Here is a 21,991-nt window from a genome sequence, read left to right as displayed (position 1 = left end):
ATATGACAATTCAGTAGAATAGATTAGTTAATCAAAAGTAGTATAAAATTGAACCGACAAAGGTTTGTGCATAAATAAGAGTTTATACAAAAGATGCAAGTGCCAGAGAACCTCCCTCAACTCAAATGTCTTCGTGCACATTGTTGACTTGTTTATAAGCATATTCTGGACTAGATTTTCAGTTAGAAGCCCCCCAAATGCCCGGCTTTAATCTTCCTTGTCTCCAGATCTATAATCTTTACTTTCAGCCTCCGAATCGGAACCGCTAGCATGATCGGTCCGGTCTCGAGTACCAACCCTCAGAGGCTCTTCTTTATTGATGGTTTGGATAAGCATCGCGACTGCAACCACAAAAACAATCAAGAATACAGTTCTCATGCCAATCAATGAATTGATGAAGCCAATAAAGGATGGACCGCCAATTCTTTTCTTTTCTGTTCTTCCTTCCCTATATCCTTCAAGGAATCGCGAGATTTGAGTTGCCTGATCCTCGTCATCAATGCTTTCGGATCCAATAACCTAACAAATCAATGAAATAGTTAAGCGTCGGAAGCGTCAATGAAGGGACAATAGAGCAACCTTTACGTGTCAACATGTAAGAAACATTTTTATCAAGGATGCTGAAAATATTCAAAATTATGTTATGTACATACTATAACAAATCATACAGTACGGTCCATGTGGAAATTGTAAATTTTTTGCTTATTGCATATCTGAATGCATGATTCTTACATGCATTTTGGACACATGTCAGTATAATAGACTTGGTTGGAAGAATTTTCTCCAACCCAACTTGGACGAAAACTTTGTCCAAAAGTCAAGAACCACAAATATAATATTTACATAAGCTGTTTTAATGAAATCTCTCAAGAGACTTCACTTCTATCCTCAATGTAGCACAAAAATTACAAAAATATTACAGATCATCTGAGGGATGTCCCAAGAGGCAATGTATTATCTATGATTCTATGCCTATGGTATCATCATCACAAAGCTAAAACGTCCAGTGAAATTTAGTTACAACCTACAAGAGCAGGTGAAAATGTAGAATTAAACACAATAGACTCTATAGGAGTAAGTAACCATACAACAAGCCCAACTGATAACCTGTACATTAAGCATCCAGACATAACATTTCCATCGGTCCTGAGGTTTTCACATATCATTCAAGGATTTTTTTTTTCCAAGTTGGAGCCTTCATGTTTATATAGCATTTCCAATGAGAAAGTTCCTTCTTAATATTTGCTCAAACCAAGGGAATAACAAAATCTCAGTAAATGATCTCATCTATGATTTATTTGGTGAATATATTCACGACTTAAATTATTTCACTGTATGAGCATGCAATGTTTAACATCAATAGTAAAATAAGTACAATATATTAAGAAAGTCTTAAGCTTTTGGACCCCCAAACCTCTAGTCTAAATAGGAGAATGAATCATTTTCTAATTTACTAGGTAGTAATTGAAGTCATCTTCTACACAACCCAACATATAGTCCTATTACTCGTGTCCAAGTACAAGCACATACAGGATCAAGAGTTAAGCATACTAGTAAACAATGTCTTGCTGCACCTAAAATAAGCAATTCATTCTCTCAAAATTATGTCATGTTATCATCTCACACCTAAAATAATGTGCAATAATAATAATTATTAAAAAAACTGCAACCAAATATCATCTGCAAAGCTAAATTTAGCATAAAAATCTAATATAATTTTTTTTTTTCTTTCTGAAAAGATAAAACTTACTGAAAAGTACTCCTCATCTCCATCCCAAATGACCATTTTTGGCAGTGTTGTCTTTTTGTTAGCTCCAAATGTGTCGGCAAAGTCTTCCCATTGTTTGACACCAACATAACCAAACACTAGGTCACGATTTGCAGATGCAGCAGCCTTCAATAACTTGATAATTTTATTTGATTTCTCGTCTGTCTCATCCTCCACAATTGTCAGGGCAATTTTCCTATCATCGTCTTTCAATGTCTTCAGTGAGTCGATGTTTATTGGCATGGCCAGAGGGAACAAGCTTTGTTTTACAAAATCCTCCAAGAATTGCTCTGCATATTGAAAACAGAAAGGTATAAACAGCCTTTTCTTTTCACAACCAATAACAGATCTGCTGATGATGAATGAAAGCTGAAGCACTTAAGGGATTATAATTTGATGAAATGCAGAAGAGCTCCATACAGGACAGAAGGAAAATGGAATTTCCAAAATATATAGTAAGAAACCTAAAGAGTGTTTATGCTGAGCATATGGGTGTTCAAGGTATCTTGGTTAAGCAGATTAATGTTCAAAGTCAGTTTCAGCTTGGCTAAAATTTGACATGATATGTTTGTGCTTTAATCAATAAAACTGGACTTTGAAGAGCTATATTACGCTTAAATTAGCTTGCAACCCCCATTTGTTAATTCCAAGGAACTCAGCCAACTGCCTTTCTAAAGGAAGTCTGACAAAGCATATTGATTTTACATTCTTAGTGCAAAATATTTCAGCAGAGCGAGAAAGGGAGGGGTGGGGGGACCTGTATACAGACTAATGTCCCTAGCTGAGAATGGACTGTCAAGCTTAACTCATTTAAATAGCAACCTTATGTTATTGGCCCAATTTGGCTTCATTCTACTGCTAATGAGCTCAAGCAAGCGTATAACAAGCTGATACACAGAAAACTTGAGTGTTCTGGTTCATCTTAGAGTCCCACATATGATAAAGGTGGGTGGGAAAAACTATTATTGCTCAAAGGTATCTACTTGAGGATGTTACATGTTAAAATAAAGTAGGATTAGATTATTTGAACTATGTAATCTTCTATTAATAAGAAAAAGTTTCTGTACTTTTTTTCTTAAAATGTTATACACAGCCATCTAATTAGATAATTTGTTGCTGTTAATTTAAATATAAAACCTAAGAGAAATTTTAGTATAACCCAGATAATGATTTTTGGCGGGCACAAAATTAACACAGGATCCTTTTGCAAAGAATAACAAGATCACTATGTGCAAGCTAATTATTGAGTCTTTGTGACAACCTAGGGTAAGGTGAAAATGAATAGCTGCGCAAAAGCTGTGGCATTAGAATAGATATATGGCGGCTAGGATAAATTGTGCTAATTAGAGTTCAGCGTAAGGTCAGAGATGGATGTCAACTATGTAGTGGAAAAGTCACAATTACAGAAAACCCACTACGACTGAAGCTAAGGATCCTTCAAACCTCTTTAGCAGCTCGAATGGCTAGGAATGTACTTTACTCCACATAATTTCGTGAAGTTATTCACTGCCTCCACCAGCATTCAGTCTGTCTTAAAGGAAGAGATGTTTCAGACTACATGGCAGGGTAGTATATTTATTTGGATCACAAATCAGCTATTTTGTTTTTCGTGGTTTGCAAGTTATAGAACATCAAACAGGTTTTTCCTGAACTGTATTGATAAAATACTTCCGCATCCCTTGTCATATGATTTCCTAAACTTATTCCACCATATCACTCTATAGATAGATACTATATTTCTGTATGTATGATTATAACCAAGGGTCCATGTACGAGGAACAATTAACAAGATCATTGGTTCTAATAGATGCATTGTACTCATCTACCACCAAGAATAAGCACACTCAAAGAGGTCTCGTCTCTTATATGCCAAGAAGGGTATTTTTTCTTCTTCTATTAGGTAACAATATGTATTGAAACAGCGCAAACAATGTGTGCCACCCTAGTACCTAGGAAGTATACAAGGGAAACGCAACAAAAAATCAGCTCAGGCTAACACAAAAGCTTAGGTAAAAGTAAAAACCCAGCAAATTTGAAAAATTGAAACAATATGTTGCTTCCATCCAAGCCTATCAATGGTCTTTCAATCAAATGATATGTCCTGCCCCCATAAGGTGGAGGATGAGGTCAGGGATCCAATTCCTTGTTGATCAGTGAGTTATGTATTTTACCAATAAAATAAAAATAAAAAGAAATGGGCAAGTGTCCACATCTCAGCCACCCTACATTATGGTAATTCGCAGGTATCGAATACGAGCAAGACAGCAACACAATCGCAATCACAACCACACATGCCTATTTAACCAGGTCACAGCTATTTTTTGCAGATATAATCCTCAGTAGGAACAAACGGGGCCTAAACACAAAGCCAGTTCTCACCAAAAAAAAATAAAAAATCAACAACAACAGTATAAGATGTCAGATTTTACAACATTAAAATATCATATTCTGCGAAAAACAATTCTAAGAAGCACCAGGGTCAATATGCATGGGCATGAAGAAAACTGATAAATTCTAAATTCTATAAATTAGACATTCATATAAGGTACTTAATACAGATGTAACATGATTTTAGCAGTTAGCTGGGCTAGCTAATCTGAGTAAAAACTTACCTTCAAAGGGGCCATAAAAAATGCTCTGCTCATGGTAGGTTGGATGAAGAGATACCAAAGCGGGAACCTTGTCAAAATCATATAATACCATGATGTCCTCAGAGAAATCTTTTGCCACAGAAAACCATGCCTTTTTCTTATACTTTATGGCTAACTTTGATATCATTGACTCGTTCAAGCCAAAGCCTATATATATAGGAAAGTAAGTGCCAGCTGTCTCAATGAAGTCACTGATAGCAGAGTCTGAGTCAAGAACCGAAACATCAGGAGCAACAAATTTTTTCAGATAACGAGCAAGTAAATCTGCTTTCCTTGGTCCATTATATTCTACAGGGATGCCATGCATAAAGATCATGAGGGTAGGAAATGCACTGCATCACAGAAAAATTAATGGTTCATGGTCAAAATATCATTAACTAACAAGGTTTGCTTTCTGTAAATAGCGCTTTTTTAACACATTGAGAAACATATTCTAAGCAGGAATTCTGACTACTGCCATACTAAAAGCATCAATATGGTGTCGTAGAGCAATGTCCTAATATTCTAGCTCAATTCAACCGCAAAACAAATCCACGATATCAAACAAATAGACAAGTGTGATTAACATCAATAGGGATGGAGATGAAAGCATACTCAATATCGTATTTACGAGCAAGACGGGTAAATTTGTCAGCATTTACTTTCGCTATAACTATGGGCTCTTTCAAGCTGGCAAGTATCGGGGCAGCTTCATCTAACTGCAATATAATAATTAAAGTTGTTAGTGTTCTAGCTTTAAAAAGATGGAATGTAACCAACAAAAGGTCCAATAATTTAAATGAAACAGAGAGTATTGAAAGAAATTCCAACAAACCGTTCTTGGCACAGCAATAAGCTATAAAATATGAAACTAAGCACTCCAAATAAACAGGGAATTAAAGAGAACACAAAAGTAAATGCCAACAAGCAATTTACAAGTTTCATGCTCCAGAAAGTTTCTCAAGCATCACGCGTGACTTCTGCCAATTTCTATTTCCTATTCCTACATCACACATTTGCCACACCTATTTCCCAATGTGAAGCCGTGAGGTCTTTTATACGGGAAGTGCTGAAGTCATGTTAGGTGGTAACACGTGACTTTTGAGAAAGAAGTAGAATACAGTTGTAAAGCAAATGGCGAAGTTCGATTACTGATGAAGAATATAGAAGCCTAGAAGGAATTGTGAGCTGGGCTGGAAGGATGATTTAGCAGATACATTCAAACTGCACCTTGTGGGCAAGGTGCTTTGAAGGGGTGGGGTATGTAATGGGTCTTTTAGTAGGTGTGCATTTTGTAATTGGGTTGTATGTGTTGTAAATGAGCCAAGATGAATAATGGGTTGTGACCCATGTTAGTTGACACTGTAGAGTGGATGCCATTGACAGCACTTGGCGCTGCTTTGTGTCTTTTGTATATGGTGCAAACTGCCATGTGAGAGGATCTTTAGCTTGACATTGGATGTCATGCTACTATTGTTGAGGGTTAGACTGATTGTAGCATAGTAGTATAAAAGGGCCCACGTGTGGAATTGTGGGGGATGTCCAGAACTTTGATCCAGTTTGCAGTTTGTTTTCTTGGAGGCCATGTTGTCTTCGAAATAACCCTCTCTATATTTTCCCAAATTTTCAATTTCAATAAATCCAAATTACTACAATTTCCTTCACCAATCATTCAATCCAACCAAATCACCATACATCATTTTCATAATTACCATAAAATTACATCAGAAAAATTGTGTTCATTACAGGGCAGTATGCACACGCTACTACAAATTCATTCTTCACAGAGTTGGTAAAGGGACAGATCAAAATAGATAACCTTCCCAGCAAATACTATGACTCGCCCCTATCAAGAAGAGAAGCCACGGGCTACTATATCAAAGTTGGATCCTTTAGAAAGAAAAATTCTAAAGCAAAACTTACATTTGAGACAGGATCAAATGATATTTCCCATTTCAAAGTTTTAGATCGCTTTGTTTAGACGATTTACATAAAAACTGAGAAAACCCATGTTAAAAATAGGCTCCTTATGAAATCAATTGGGGTGGGAACTCAAAATCCAAGCTTAGTTTAAGTACGTGGATGGCACTCTCCTCTGACCCAAAACATGCTAAAGATTGTTATTGTGAATACAAAATCACAAATCTAGAATTACCCATTAATGAATTAAACACAAAAAACAAAAAACAAAAACGCAAATATCATAATCCAATCAATATTTCCGAAAGGGAAAGAAATCAGTAGAGAGTGTGTGACCTGGGGAGAGAGACGCTTGCAGTGGCCGCACCATGGGGCGTAGAAATCGACGAGTATGAAGTCAAAGGTAGAGATGGCCGAATCGAAGTTCGACTCGTTCAGCTCCAACACCTTCCCATTCGCCGTCAACGATTGCTCACCACCCCCAGGAGATGATGACGATGATGATACTATTGACATCAGCAAACACAACAGCATCGTCAAAACGCGATTCTTCATCTTATATTACGACGACGATAACCTGAAAAGTCTGACGGTGTTTCTGTTTTCGTTTTCTTGCTTCGTTGCTCAGCTGCGAGCCTTGTTACCCTGTTATACTATCGTGTGCCGGAGTCCATACTACATTACCATGAATCTGTGCGTTGGATTTGAATTTCTTCCCTAGCATGTCCATTTAAAGAAAAAAAAAAGTTGATTGTGCCACCTAAGATATTTTCATATGGATTTTGTTATCTACATGACTACATTAACTTCAAAAAATGGATAAAATCTTTAATAGATAAATGAAAAATTAGAAAGAAAATTTTCCCAATGAGTATTCACAATGAAAGAGCTAAATTTTTATTCAAAATAACTTCTCAAAACTTACTTTTATTTAATTTAGTTAACGAATTCTTAAAGAATAATGCTATGAACCATTTTTTTATCCTCCTAAAGCTGATGTGACTTTTAAAATCACCATTAAATTTTAGATGAATCATACTTGAATTTTGATTCAATAGTGATTTTGAAAGCTACATTGAGGATAAAAAAATGATATCTAGCATTACTCATTTTTAAATGCCTCTATATCTGATTAGCTATATTTCTATCTATTTTATTAAAATATATATTTTTTTACTATTTATTGGGAAAAAGTTTTGGGAAAAGTTATTAGGAAAAAGTGAAAAAAGTTTTGTGAAAAAAGAGAAAACATGTTAGAGAAACAATAAAAAAATAAAATGGGTCATTGAAAAGTGCTGCTACATATAGCTTTTTTTTTTTTTTTTTTTTAATCCAACGTAGGGAGTTTTTTACAAATCTGATTAGCCATTTTGGATAAAAGTAACATTTGACTCTTCCATTGTTAATGTTCTAAGGAGTTGAATCATTTTACTAGCGCTTTCTTGAATCATTCAATGTCGGTTCGTCAGAATTTTCAAGACCCAATTCAAACCAAACATGTTATAATCAAACTCGTGGTTGACGCGGAGGAGGTGAATGCTAAGTGGAAAAAAAGGAGCATGATTACAAAATGTATTATGTAATTCCTTTATAAGTTGCATATGTTTTTTGCACTTTAACGTTTTTGCTAGTACTATAATCATGCAACACCATTTTGTTTATCGTGAGTAGTATTTGACCAGCCGTTACATTCTAGTACTCTGCTTCTTTTTAAATGTCTCCCCGTTCTCTGCACATTTTGATTAACTTCATAATTACTTCAGTCGATCTTTGTCTATAATGAATACTTATTTTGTGGATTAGGAGGAATATAATGGAAGGGAAGCAGAAAAAGAAGGTAGCTGTAGAGCCTAAGGCTGTTTCCTGGCGGGAGAAGAAAAGCCTTGCAGACAAGGAAGAAGAAGTCCTGCGAAAAGAAGTAGAAGATCTTGGTATATGGGTGCGTGTCTTTCAGTTGATCTCATTGTGTTTTATAGCTTTGCATATCTTTTCTAATTTGTAAGCAAAATTAGATAAAGGAAGGAAGAAAGTAGATTAGTAATTGCTTGACATCAAAGATTTAAGACATTTTTATGGTTATCTAATTCATACTGCACTCTTTTAGCATGCACATAACCTTGATAGATAGGCCGAAAGGTCGTTTCTACTGGTTGTAGTGGAAGCATTCTCATTTCGTTTCTTTTTGGGTGGCCGTTGTCCCATTAGTTATCTAAATCTCTCGTAGGGTGTCCTCCTCTTCTTTTTCTTTATTTTTTCCTTCTTCTTTTGTAGTCTGTTTTGGTGTTTTGTTTATGGGATCCCGATCTCCTCTCATTGGAGGAAAAATTTGAGATTCTCCAATTAATCATCCTGGCCGTCTATTTTTATCCAACAGCCCACACCACACTATGTGTCCCACTCAAAAATAAATAATAAAATATTAATTAAGTTTTAAAAAGAAAATAAAATAAATACAATTTTTTAAAAATATGGGGTGGCCGGCCACCCAAAATGAGCTATGGGGTGGCTTGAAGCCACCCCCAAGGGCCGGTTGGGGGTGGCTATGGCTCAGCCGGCCACCCCATATTTAAAAAAAAAATTATTTTACTTTTTTTTTTTTTAAAAAAAAGTTAATTAATATTTTATTATTTATTTTTGAGTGGAACACGTGGCGTAGTATGGGCTGTTAAATGAAAATGAACGGCCAAGATAATCAAATGGAGAATCTCCAGTTTTCCCTCCAGTGAGAGAGGATCCGGATCCTTGTTCCAGTGTTCATTTGCCCAGGAAAAGAAAAATGATGGTGTGCTGTTTTGTTTTTACAGGTTCAAACCATGGAGTCCCTGACAGATGAGCAGAAAAAGGAATATGTAGATAACAGACCTATCGAGCTAAAGACTGTGAAGGTCCAAAAAAGCAAGCATAAGCAAAGAGTAAGATACAAGCAAATAAGACACAAAGGGTGGTTTGAATTTCACTTGCTCTAACAATAATTCTTTGTGATTTTGACGACTAGGTCATGTTGTTAGTGCAGGTCCAAAGAGTTGAGAAATCTAAACCTTCAACTTCTAGTGGTATATTGGCTTCTGTTTGGAAATTCCACAAAGAAGAGGGAGAAGAAGAGCCAAATTCTCACTTACAACCATGATTTTTTTTTTTATTTTTTTTACAAAGGCGGATGAACATTGCCATATCAGCACAGTAAAATAAGAATGAAATAAAGATGTAATATATAACATTAGTCTTAAAGTTAAAAAAAAGGGATACATTGCAATAATTAGAGGGAATCAAAGACTCAACAAATTGAATAGATTCGGGTTAACATCTGCTTTTTTCAACTGTATAATCTATCTGTATTCCATTTTTGTACACACCTAGAAATAACCCATCACATTGGGATGCAAAATCCTAGGATCAACTATGATCTGACCACCGTAAGAACAAACTCAAGAAAAACACAAAGCACCAAAATTCAATTGGCTCTTCCATTCCTCCCACCTTTTTTGCTAACAGCCTCACACAACCGGCAAGGCAATGTGTCAAGGCTCATTTCACGGGTCCTTCCATAGTTACCCAGTACACCACATCTTCTCCAAGCATGGTACTCTGCATAGGCTGCTGGGTCATTGGCAAGGGCCTTTACATAAGAAGCCAATTCCTCCAAGGAGCTGAATTGAGTCCCATCTATGATTGAATGTGGAGGGACAAAGTCCCAGACATTGGGTGCACCGAAATAGATTGGCACTGCACCGGAGTCTAGCGCATAAAATAGCTTCTCTGTCACATAACTCTCTGTCATGGTGTTTTCAATGGCGAGAACAAACTTGTAGTGAGACATGGCACAATGTAAATGGTCCCACCATTTTGGGGTGATGCTGGCATCGTTGGCGCACTCAGGGTAGAGAGATAGGGCCATGTCTCGGCCGCCGACATTGTTCAAGCACTTGCCAAATGAATGGTGAGGCAGCAAGCTCAGAAGCTGCCTGGCCAGTTGATTTCTTCGAGGAAGGCAGCGTGATGAAGACCAATATACAAGTGTATCCTTAAAACAAAGCAAGGAAATTAGTACAATATATCAGGATAGCTTCTTATAAGAAAGGCACAAGGCACAAGCATATAAGAAAGCTCGGTACTTACATTGTTCTTCAAAGAAGACACATGATAATTTCGACCATTATGAAAGAGTGCACCAGCATAGGTCGACTGAACGTCATCTTTGGCGTGATAACTAATAAATAAATCCTCTACCCCTGACCGTTTCCTGCCAGCCTCGAGATCCATGTACACACGAATTGGATCTCCTATGCGTCTCTGACAAACATAAGAAAAAAAGCCAGAATGAAGCAGGCAAACAAGTGTTGTACCAATAGATTGTCAGGATAAAAGATTAAATTACTACAGATCGACTCTAAAGCCCGTAGGTAAGAGAAGAAAAACTTCAAGGGGCTAGGTAGAACCAAAGGAGATAAACTATATTTAAAAGAAATAATAAAACTGCTGCTTTAATTATTGGTAAAATGCTTTAAAAGCTATAACTTTCGACAAGATAAATTCAAGGCGTTTCTCTTTTGCACGTGGGATTTTCCTGCCAGCCTAAAGCAACATATTACCAGAAGAACCTGGGTGAAACTCTGATTATCAGAGGTCAAATCATGATAGCTATCTAAATATGCAAGATAGTAATCAATCCCTTGAACATCAAAGCTTTAAGAATGCAATCTAAGGGAGCCTTATATAATGACACATAACCATTAAGTTTTCTTGCTAGAAGCTCACAACAAAAAAAAGGCAAATACTGCTAATTTAAGTTTTAAAAGGTTACCTGTCACCGACTATATATGTATCAGCTAACATTCTCCAGATACTTCAAAATATGTTTTAAGAAACTCCACTTATAGGTCATAAGTGGCTTCAAGATTTTTGTTTTCTTTAAAAAAACTTTTTTTCGCTCGGCAATTAACTCATGCATCCAACAGGAATAAACCCTGCAACATCACCCACCACCCATACTAAAGGGACAAAATTCCAACAACAGAAAGGCCATCAGCCATAAGTAGCTTCAATACGAATTCCTTTGCTTTTGAAAGATCTTCCATTACTTGAAGTGTCTAGTAGGCATACATACCCATGTCTTGTGAGGGACAGCTCCTCTAGTCTGAAGCAAAGGATCTAGATCCAGGTATCAAAGCTTTTGCAATTTACATTATACTTAAAGTTTGTGATTCCATGATCAATTGCACTCTTCAGTCTTCTGTAAACCAATATTTGTATGGATGCAATTCCTCTGGTCACATAACCTCACTTAATAAGAGATCACCACCTTTGACAAAAACCTGCAACTCATTCTCCTTTGCGCAGCATTATAATCCAATCATATTACGACCTTGTGAGATAAAAATGGCAAAGCATAGCTCCAACAGAAGACCCGCCTCCATTCCTAGGGAAAAAGACCTTCTAAAAGCCCGTTGGTCCCAATAACAATGAGACCTACCATATTTATTTTCATAATTTAGTTTCTCCATCGCTATCATGGAAGACGTTATGTCATTTCAGAATCGGAGAACAAATAAGTCTCTCAATAAGGTGTTCTCTCATACTACAACCAAAAAACGAATGCCAAACTGCACTGCTGTATTCCTCCCTTCATATTCCTCTATCCATCTCAATTTAAAACCTTCCATTGCTTTTTTGCCTTAGAAATTTTGTTTCAGTAAAAGGAAAGTATATTGTTATCTTATGTTAAAACATCTAATCCAAAAGCCTAAGCTAGCAGGTGGAGATGCTATCAAGTTCCGAACACAAACTGATCTGGAATTTCTTAACATCCCTCTCACGTCCACCCACAACCAAAACACAAACAGGGACAACTGGCCCCATTGAATCCAGCAGAATCAAAGTGAAAGTGATATAAGGACATTCGGATTTGGCACATGGAGTCCAAGAACAAAAAAAAAAAAAAATCTGACTTTGATAATGATACATACTAAGCACCGAACCTAAAAACCTGAGTAGGTAGGTGAAGACTCAAATTCCAGAATTTGATTCCGAATCGACTACCTCCATTATCCATATGTAGATCACAAACACAATAAACTAAAGGTAGCAAGCAGTACACATCTAGAAGTCATATAAGTAATGGCGTAATGCTCCTCTTATTTGATACATACCAGCAACCAAATCGCCTAAATCTAATCAAACACAATTTACAACAGGAAAAAAAGACCTTTATGAATTGAAACTTCCAAATCCAATTACTTAGGCTAGAAAGGTGAACAAAAAGAGTACCTGAAGCGGAGGAGTAGTGGTCTCGAACAACAAGGCATCGGGCTGGTCAGCAAGCACAGAAGACTTAGTCCACAAACAGCTCAGCCCGCAGCGGCACGAATACAAATTGTCCAAATTGTCAGGAATCCATGTCCACCCTTTCACCAAAACACTGACATGATCCAGTTTCAGCTCAGGGCATTCAAGTCCAAGCTCTTGCAAAGAAGAAGACCCATTGGACCGAACTGGGACCAACGCTTTGTGCATCTCCTTGAACCGAGCGCAACCCACCTGAGAGTCCCACTTCCGGAAAGCGCCGATCAAATTGGTAAATGGGTCCGGTTCGGATTTGGTCTCCGACAAACCGGGACGGTTGATGGGTTGGATGGAGCTCGATACGGATGGGAATTCGAGGAAACCGGAGAAGAAGAGGAGCAAGAGCGTGAAGCCCAACATGACGGCCACGGTGAAGGTGTTGAGGGGCTTCAATGGCATGGTGGGCGCTGATCTCGCAGTATGGGTACTCTCCTTCTCTCTCTTTTGAAAAGAGCAGAGAGATAATAGAGAGACTCAGTCAACGGATTTGATACATGACAATCCAAAGCGGAGACTCGGGTTTTATACTTTGTTGGGGCAGAAAGTTTTCTTCTTCTCTTCCGATATCTGTCGCATTGATGGATCAGAGAGGTTTCAAAATTGTTGGGGCTGTTTCGAGTATAGAATACGAGGGAACCCCGCTCTGAGCTGCCCCAATTGTTGGCGTTGGTTTCTTTTTAAGGAGCCTCAGTTGGTTCTGGGTCTACATCGGTGACTTACAGTTACAGAGACGATTGGGTCGGGAAGGAGTTTTGGGTTAAGAAATGAACAATCTAAGAACCGATCCAACCCGACCCGTGTGATCAGGGAAAGAAGTTTGTTAAAATTTAGAGAAGGGCTTAACTTCTATCTTTGCCCATTCCACATTTTCCATTTAAAAAATTCTTACCAGAAAAAAAAAAAAGCTTTTGTTAAAAATAAAAAAACAAATTCAATGATTGATATAATGGCGCTGCCATATCAATCCAATAAAATAGAGGTTGAACAATGGTATAGTTTGTAGCGTTACTTAAATAGTCATGCTATAAACGATACAAACATCCCATAAATATCTCACAAAACTGATGTAGTAGGATTTAATAGCCATTGAATTAGTCTTATCACATTAATTTTGTGAAATATTTGTGGAATGTTTGTAGTTTATAACATTACATATAGCATACCACTATGGTAATATGCTAACGTGGTATTGTCAATCAACTATTAAATCAATCATTATTAAAAAAAAATAAAAAAATAAAAAGTCAATGGTGAATTGGCAATGTAACATAGCATAATGAGATAATGGTGTGGTATGTAGCATTTATCTTACTCCTTAGAGAAATGATATATATTATAGCCTCATCTCACCTCTATACTACTGACTAATATTACAGGCACGTCAGACAGTAAGATGGAGGTGGGATGAATGTGTAATATATAGCATTATTCTAAAATTTAGGAAAACTTGGTTGGATAATTATTTATATCTTAAAAATATCTTAAACTTTTAAACAGCAAAAACATTTCTTTTAAAATGTTGCCAAACATGCTCCTAGGTATTTGAACGTTTTAATGAAAATTTAAACTGTTTCGCAGGATAGTAGCTTGGTCAATCAATTTTAGTTTGCATGACATTTCTTGTTGTAAATGAAATCTCTATTTTTCTTTTGTTATATTATTAATTGTTTCAAAAGTTTAAGTCGGTTGAAAATAGCGAATTTAATCATTTAATTAAATATTTTAACACATCCTCTTACGTGCAAGTTCAAACTCCCACTTAACAAGTGAGACTCAACATTATGAACTATTCAATTAAAATAAAATAAATAAATAATAGAAACAAAGTTACCTTCATATCTATTTCTCACTTAGACATGTAGTCAACTATTCTACAAGCACCCTTGCTTTTGCCTTATGTCCCTTTACATTTTACAAGTTACAACTCTTCAGCAGCTAAGCTGAACCAACCAGAACCCACTGAAGCAACTAACATTCTGCAGAACCACAAGAGTAACCAACAGTCCAGCCATCCTTAACAAAGAATCATCTGCAGCACCATATAGGCTATAGAAATTATACATCATACAAAACACAAATCCTTCCCTTTTGCTCCATCAATCACAGATTTCGATTCAGAAGACAGGGCCAGCTTCAAGGATCTCCTCAGTCAGCTTGTTATCCTCTCCAATCTTGTAATTCAGAAATACCTCAAAATTCTTCTTGAACAGACCCCCTAGCTTTAATAATGTATCCTTGTAGGCATCCTGGTCAGACCACTGCAATTCAAGAGGATCATGTACCTCATTAAAGCAAATCAAGAACATGCCAAAAAAAAATTATAAGCAGCAGCATATAAAATCAGTGGAAATAAAGAGCCAACTAACAGTATTTATAGGATTCAGTATTTCTGAAGGCACCCCCTCAATTTCAGTAGGGATCTCAAGTCCAAACACTTCAGTCTTGGTGTAGGTTGCTTCCAGAAGGGTCCCCGAATGAATGGCATCAATGATCTTCCTGGTATAAGCTAGCTTGATACGTTTACCTGATCCATAGCTGCAGAAAAAGTAGATGTCAAAATTTAGTCAATAAAAGAAATTTTATGAAATGCTGAGGAAGATTTGTTGTGTTGTTTATTATATATGATACCTCCCACCAGACCAGCCAGTGTTGACAAGCCAACCGGTAGCCCCATGATCTTGCATCTTTTCAGCCAGCATAGCTGCATACTTTGTGGGATGCAGCATTATAAATGCTGCACCAAAGCAGGCTGAGAATGTAGCCTGTGGCTCCTTGACACCTTCCTCTGTTCCAGCCACCTATTTTCACATGAAAAGTTCCACCAACAAAATTATGTTCTTGACAGCCTTATCAAATAGCAAACAAGTACGCTAAATGCATCTACTCGAGTAGGCTTATTAAGTACCAGAGCAGTGTAGCCGCTGATAAAATGGTACATGGTCTGAGCCAAGCTTAGCTTGCTCACAGGTGGAAGCACACCAAACGCATCACAGGCTAGAAGGATGACATTCTTTGGATGGGGTCCAACACAAGGAATTTTAGCATTGGGTATGTACTCTATAGGATAAGCTGCCCGAGTGTTCTCTGAAACAAACATAAGTTGAATCAGCATGAAATGATTACTGGTTTTGAAAATCTACATTTTATTCATATGATATACACATCAGCTGCAGAAAGAATCTAATAATAAGACCAGCTTGGTACCCAATAGCTTTTTATTTAGGGCTGACCATTTTTTGACATTACCCGCGAACCCGATATGAACCCAACACAAAATTGACGGGTTAGGATTGATGGGTCTGATTAGCTAAGTCACGCCACTTTCTTGGTCTAATATAGATTTCTTGAACATTTTAGGATATTCAGCTTTTCTAAAACAGTTTGTGATCTTTACCTGTAACAGATTTGTCTGAGTAATCCACTTCTCGAGTATGCTCATCAAACACAACATTCTCCACCACTGCCAAAGACAAGCAATCATAAAAAAAAGGAACAAGCTAGTAAGCAAATGATTTTCACAAACAAGTAATGTACATGAAAAATGAGGCAGAATTTACCAGTTCCAAACTTGATAGCATTCCAAATATCAGGCTCCTTCTCCTCTGACAAATCAATGCACTTGGCATAGCAACCACCTTCAATGTTTGACACACCATTCTCACTCCAGCAGTGCTCATCATCTCCAATCAAATACCTATTATGATCTGTAGACAGAGTTGTCTTCCCAGTACCTAAGACAGACGTAGATGACATCATTAACAACAGAGTGAAGATATGTTCTCAAATTATGTAAAGGGTGAGATGATACTATACCAGATAAGCCAAAGAAAAGGGCAACATCACCATCTTTGCCCACATTGCAACCAGAGTGTAGGGAGAGGACATGGCGCTGAGGCATGAGATAGTGCATTACGCTGAAGAGGCCTTTCTTCATTTCCCCTGCATACTGAGTGCCAAGGATCACCATTTCCCTCCTGCCAAGATTCAGGTCTATGCTGGTAGATGATGTCATGTAGTGGGTGTAACGATTACAGGGGAACTGCCCGGCATTATATATTGTGAAATCCGGAGTCCCAAAACTCTCCAGCTCTTCTGGAGTGGGGCGTATACACCTGTCACCCACCCGGTTATACTCTTCACATTTTTATCTCACAATTATCGTCCAATGTGTTTCAACTAACTCTTTGGCTTTAATTTTTTTAACAAGAACGGATCAAAATGTTAGTTGGGACTGTCATGTCAACATTGTGAAATAAAAATTCTTAGTGCTTATTAAAAGAAGGGAAAATACTATATTATGTTTTTTTGGAATTTAATACAAGAGTTTATAAAGATTTTAAATTTACGATATCTGACCATTTTTTTTTCTCAAATAAATAATAAAAGTATTTTATTTTAGTACTTACATGTTATGCATGAACAAGGAATGGTAAGCTCTGGCAGACACAATTCGGACTTTGAGGCGGTATTCTGGGTCCCAGTTCAAAAACTGATCATTCACATATACCTGAAACAAAAATTTCAGCCTCATTATTCCTCCCAAATTTGGACAAATGATGAAGATATCCATGAAAATTCTATGGTTCTTTTTGTTAATGTGTTTTTTAGATGTTGTTTTTGGCTTTTATTTTAAAAAATGTTCTGAAGTGACATATATACATTATCAAATTGTACGGGCCATACAAACACAGCTCATTTAATTAACCACTTGCATGCGTAGATATGTGGTTGGGCAGCTCAAAACTTATTTGAGCAAATAAGTTTCACATGTACAAACTTTTTCCGATTGTGGTCCGAGCTGCTAAATATCGCAATCGGATAAAGAAACACTTTTCATGACAGATAGAAATTCTAACAATTTTGCTATTTGAATTTTCAACAATCTAAACAATAAATATGAAAGAACTCTCATAAAACTTACTTGTCCGAACAAATTTTACTTAGAGTCTGTTTGATATTGCGTTATGAAAAATAAAAAATACTTTTAATACTTAAAAAGCTATTCCAAACCAAAAACTGGCGTGTTTGATAAAAAATTTCAAAAGTAATTCTTTGACTTTTTACTTTAAAAATTATCAAAATGTACTTTTAGAAAAAATTTAAAATGGTCAAATGAAACTTTTGTCAAAAAAACACTTTTTGACTTAAAATCTTTATTTCCAGACATAATTCTAAACATGACCTTAGCCTGCCGCCGACGAGGCAAATGGGAAATGGCACACCCAAATCCATGGCACTCGATTCTCTAGGATGAAGCCTAGCTAGGAAATGTATGCATATCCCTTAGATTTAGGAATGGATAAAGTATCTTCAAAACTCAAACATTGAAGGAAAAAAATTATTTTGAGTTAATAAATAAATATGTACATCCATCCACCATTGACTAAAAATATTGCATTTTGAAGCTGTCATTACCAGCTATATATTGACACGTCCACCCCATGCATATCTGAAACGACTTGTACGAAGGCAAGTTATGACTTTCTAATAAAAAAATATAGTATTTTTGGACCAAAACTTCAAGTAATTGCTTTAAACTTATTATATTTAGATGAATGATTCAATGTTTTGACCCCAATAAAAAAAAGAAAAGAAAAGAAGAAGAAGATGATTAAAATACCTTATCCAACGAGTTCAAATAATCGACGGCTCGTTCCCTATTAACCAGGAAAGTTTGCTCGTCCATTTCGATGTTGGGTGAGCCCCTAATTAACAAGATCAAGGACGTCCATTAAGTCAACGTTGAAGAGATGAAAAGTAATGCTACGTCGTTTAATATTAGCATGCAAATTGCAAAGACACTTACTTTCCCCACCAAAGCTCATCTTCCGAGGTTTTCTCCTTCACTACACGTTTGTCTCTCGGCGCCCGACCCGTCTTTGCTCCGGACAGAGTTGCTAAAGCTCCGGTGCATGTTATAAACGACCCTTTCTCATACTTGATTGCCTGCTCGTACAGTTCTGTACGTACAACATATATATATATATATATATATATATTACATTAATTAGATTGTGGATTAATTAGCCTTAATTAAGAGCAATGAAAATGAGAGAGAAGAAGAAGAATGGACGGAAATTTTCTCCAAACCCCGTTAGAGGAAAATATTCTTTAACTAATTTAAAATAGTGTTAAATCTTTATAAACATTTAAAATGCACATTAAATTTTTAATATCATTAATAACATATTAATGATATTAAAAATTTAATGTGCATTTTAAATGTTTGACACTATTTTAAATGAGTCAAATAATATTTCGACCTAACTAGTTTCCAAACGGGTCTAGTTTCGAACTAGGTCAGAGAGAAAATGTCCGTCCAAGAAGAATTACCAGCAGGAGAAAGATTGTAAAGGACGTGAGTGAACTTGAGGGAACTATCACTGACGGCGAGGGACAGGGAGAGGGAAGGAGTGTAGGACTGATGCCCAACGTTGGTGGGCACCCGCGGGCTCTCTGATTTCATTGCTGGGTCCCCTTTCACCAACTTTGGCCCCGTCTCCCTCGTCAGCGACGCCAGCGAAGCACTAACAAAAACCAAAATAAGTAAACCGCCGTACACTTGCGAATTTTTACCACATCCAACCAATGAGCTTTAGTCAACCACTCCTTTTCTTACCTTCCGTTGACCACCCTCCCACAATTCAGGAGATAGACCTTTATTATTATTATTATTATTATTTATTCGAGTTTTTTGTTTAGTTTGCTAATTAGTCGGGTAGTAAATGTTAGATATCAAATTTTTAATTTTTTTACAATATATTTTTTTATTAAATATTTTCAAAATTTTTCATTATATTTTTAAAAATATTTAATGAAAAATTGTAATGGAGTCAGCAGTGGCAGAGCCAAGATTTTCTTATTGTAAGGGCGAGATGTAAGATATTTAATTAATATAAAATAATATTATATTATACTATAATTTACTAAAAACTAATGTAAATTATTTCGTTATTTCAAAGTTCCAAACACTTTGAAAAAATATTACATGTCTAATTAATTACTTTTAATATTTAATTATCTATTAATGGTATGTAATTACTTTTGAGTTATTTTATTTAACATTTAGAAAACATATTCATGTTAATTGATATAAGTCCATTGTATTTTTCTTATTTATCCTCTTAAGAGTGGCCGTATAGCATTGGGCAGAGGAGAAATGTTTTTTTTTTTTTTTTTGAGTGGGCAGAGTTTACACTAATTAAAGTGGCTGAAATTAACACACAGGAAAAATAAATAAATAAATACTGAAATGCCAGTCCACGTGGTAGGCTGAAAAAAAGAAGGAAAGTAGGTCCCTCATGTGCCAGAGAGTCAGAGAGAGAGAAGAAAATATGAGACTTTTGAGAGAGAGAAAGTTCCAGAAAGGAGAAATAAACTGTACGTTTGAGAAAAATGGAGAAAAAGAGGGGAAGCATGAGGACTGGATGAGAGAGATGGAAGAGAGAAGCTGAGCAAGAGAAGAAGAATAAGAAGAAAAAAGGAGGAGAGAGATCAGTAGGGAGAGGAAGAAGAAAACGAAAGGAAGACTAGAAGAGGAAGGGTAGGCATAAGAAAACTTAAAACACTACTGCTCAGAAATTTTTTTCAGGATTTTTTATGGAGGGGATCACACAGATCCCCTTTCTTACTATTAGCATTTAAAAATGTAAAGCTTGTGCGTGATACATAATTAAATCCTATATATAATAAGATTAAGCTTTTATAATTATTAATTATTAATTATTAATTATATTTTTACTTTTGATTTGAATGGTGCTTCCAATATATTAGATTAACACCTCGTTAAAGTGTTTATTAATTTCGTGATAGCTAATTACCTAATGGACTGGAGTTGCTGTTGGTGGCGTTCCTCTTCGGATGTATAGGCAAAGACTCCCAGAGCTCCCCTGATCGGAGTCGTCGGCGCCGACCTCTTTTTCTGAAGGGAGTGGAGCTCGTCGATCGTATGAGCTCTCACCGGAGGCGTGCTGTCGTCGTGGCACACCTCCCTTGAGTGGTGCCCGGGCATTTGGATCCTCGCCAGCCCCTGCCTACGTCCAGGTCCGTTGTTCTCCATCTTTTTCTGCCTACGTGAAAATGAAGATCGAAGAATATCACAAATTCAAAACAAAAAAAATATATATTCTCGCCAGAACACACAGAAAGAGAAAGAGTTCGAACCGGAACTTTTTAACGGCGAAAGTTTACGAGAAAGAGCTGAAGATCCAAGGTGAGAGGAATGAGCGCACTTGACTCAGTACATTTGCAGAAAGGCCACGCAAAGCTCGCTTTTATAGGCTTCATTCCAACTCCGAAGCTTAACTCGGGTTCACGTCTTTAACCATGGTTGGAAGGGAAATACACGTGGGAAATCTTCAAAGACCGAAGTTGGAAACACGTCAGCACCTTAATTTCAAAAGATATATTTTTTTTAATTCTATGTTAGATTTTGGCTTGGAGATATTTTGTTAAGATAAATAAAATTATTCCGTATAAATGGTTATGTTATTTTTTTGGTGTTTTAAGTTAAGGTGTCTGTTTTTTATTGGAGAGTACAAAATACCTAATTTACATCACGTCCTAATTTAAGTCATTATTCTAATTTATTAATTTTATTTGAACCCGGACCCGTCGTTCTCTGCTAGATACATGTCATTAGCAAAGGACAATGTCAAAACGAACAAAGTCTTTTATATTTTTTTAAGAAAAAAAATTGTTTTGGGTAATTAGGACACATTGGTCCATACAATAACGGAAGACTTTTATTTAAAAAGCACAAAGAAAAGAAAATGTACAATTGAAACAACCCATTGAACGTGTGATGAGCGTAACATGAGTAATAAAAAAGGAAATTAAATTAAAAAAAAAAAGGTTAATATAATAAAATTGAGAAATCTTAATTAGTAGGATAATCCAGCTTTGAATCATCTTCTACTATATGGGGTTTAAGCTTACAATGAAGAAGATCTTATCATCAGAATCAGCACCAGCGAAGCCATCATGTTGGTGAAATTAATAATAGATTAGATGGTCAAAGAAGGCACCCAATTGGTCTACTTCTCTCCCGGAAATTGCTCTCTTGTTTTTTTAGGATAATCTTCCGAGTTTTTAATGTTTATTTTATGATCACCGCCACCAAAATGTTTGAATAAAAGACAGGCAAAGGCTCCAGCTCTATGCCAAACCCATAATGCTTTGCTATCCCATTGCCGGGTGCTATGGCTGTTTTTTTGGGAAGTAAAAGAACATTAAATATTGCAGAAGAAGTTCTGGCAGTGCATGGAAATTATGCAGAAAGGTATTCTATCTCATTATATCTTTATAGAGTAATATTAGAAGTTATATATTATTA

General features: G+C 36.3%; 3 protein-coding genes across 3 annotated transcripts; all 3 read right to left on the bottom strand.

The window, feature by feature from the left end:
• Position 1: 1 nt before the first annotated feature.
• LOC132189172 (protein disulfide-isomerase 5-2) lies at positions 2 to 7,008 on the bottom strand. Its single transcript, XM_059603758.1, has 5 exons — positions 6,655 to 7,008; positions 5,014 to 5,117; positions 4,381 to 4,751; positions 1,751 to 2,058; positions 2 to 519 (listed from the first exon to the last, which is right to left on the bottom strand). Exons 1-5 carry the CDS (start codon positions 6,871 to 6,873, stop codon positions 208 to 210), a joined length of 1,314 nt encoding a protein of 437 aa, XP_059459741.1. The 5' UTR covers positions 6,874 to 7,008; the 3' UTR covers positions 2 to 207.
• Positions 7,009 to 9,499: 2,491 nt separating this feature from the next.
• LOC132190595 (alpha-(1,4)-fucosyltransferase) lies at positions 9,500 to 13,384 on the bottom strand. Its single transcript, XM_059605631.1, has 3 exons — positions 12,583 to 13,384; positions 10,435 to 10,608; positions 9,500 to 10,339 (listed from the first exon to the last, which is right to left on the bottom strand). Exons 1-3 carry the CDS (start codon positions 13,054 to 13,056, stop codon positions 9,770 to 9,772), a joined length of 1,218 nt encoding a protein of 405 aa, XP_059461614.1. The 5' UTR covers positions 13,057 to 13,384; the 3' UTR covers positions 9,500 to 9,769.
• A 1,086-nt stretch (positions 13,385 to 14,470) lies between these two features.
• Positions 14,471 to 20,888, bottom strand: LOC132189978 (phosphoenolpyruvate carboxykinase (ATP) 1-like). The gene is made up of 13 exons (XM_059604842.1): positions 20,821 to 20,888; positions 20,478 to 20,726; positions 18,991 to 19,184; positions 18,464 to 18,617; positions 18,278 to 18,362; positions 17,064 to 17,164; positions 16,471 to 16,769; positions 16,215 to 16,388; positions 16,052 to 16,117; positions 15,563 to 15,741; positions 15,286 to 15,455; positions 15,024 to 15,192; positions 14,471 to 14,915 (listed from the first exon to the last, which is right to left on the bottom strand). The coding sequence occupies exons 2-13, from the start codon at positions 20,714 to 20,716 to the stop codon at positions 14,772 to 14,774; spliced, it is 1,974 nt and encodes a 657-aa protein (XP_059460825.1). The 5' UTR covers positions 20,717 to 20,726; positions 20,821 to 20,888; the 3' UTR covers positions 14,471 to 14,771.
• Between the last annotated feature and the right edge of the window lie 1,103 nt (positions 20,889 to 21,991).

The sequence above is a fragment of the Corylus avellana genome, chromosome ca8 (assembly GCF_901000735.1).
Source record: "Corylus avellana chromosome ca8, CavTom2PMs-1.0".
In the NCBI taxonomy this organism is placed as follows: Eukaryota; Viridiplantae; Streptophyta; class Magnoliopsida; order Fagales; family Betulaceae; genus Corylus; species Corylus avellana.
The sequence above is the reverse complement of the archived record's forward strand: the minus strand, read 5'-3'. Positions and strand labels throughout refer to the sequence as shown.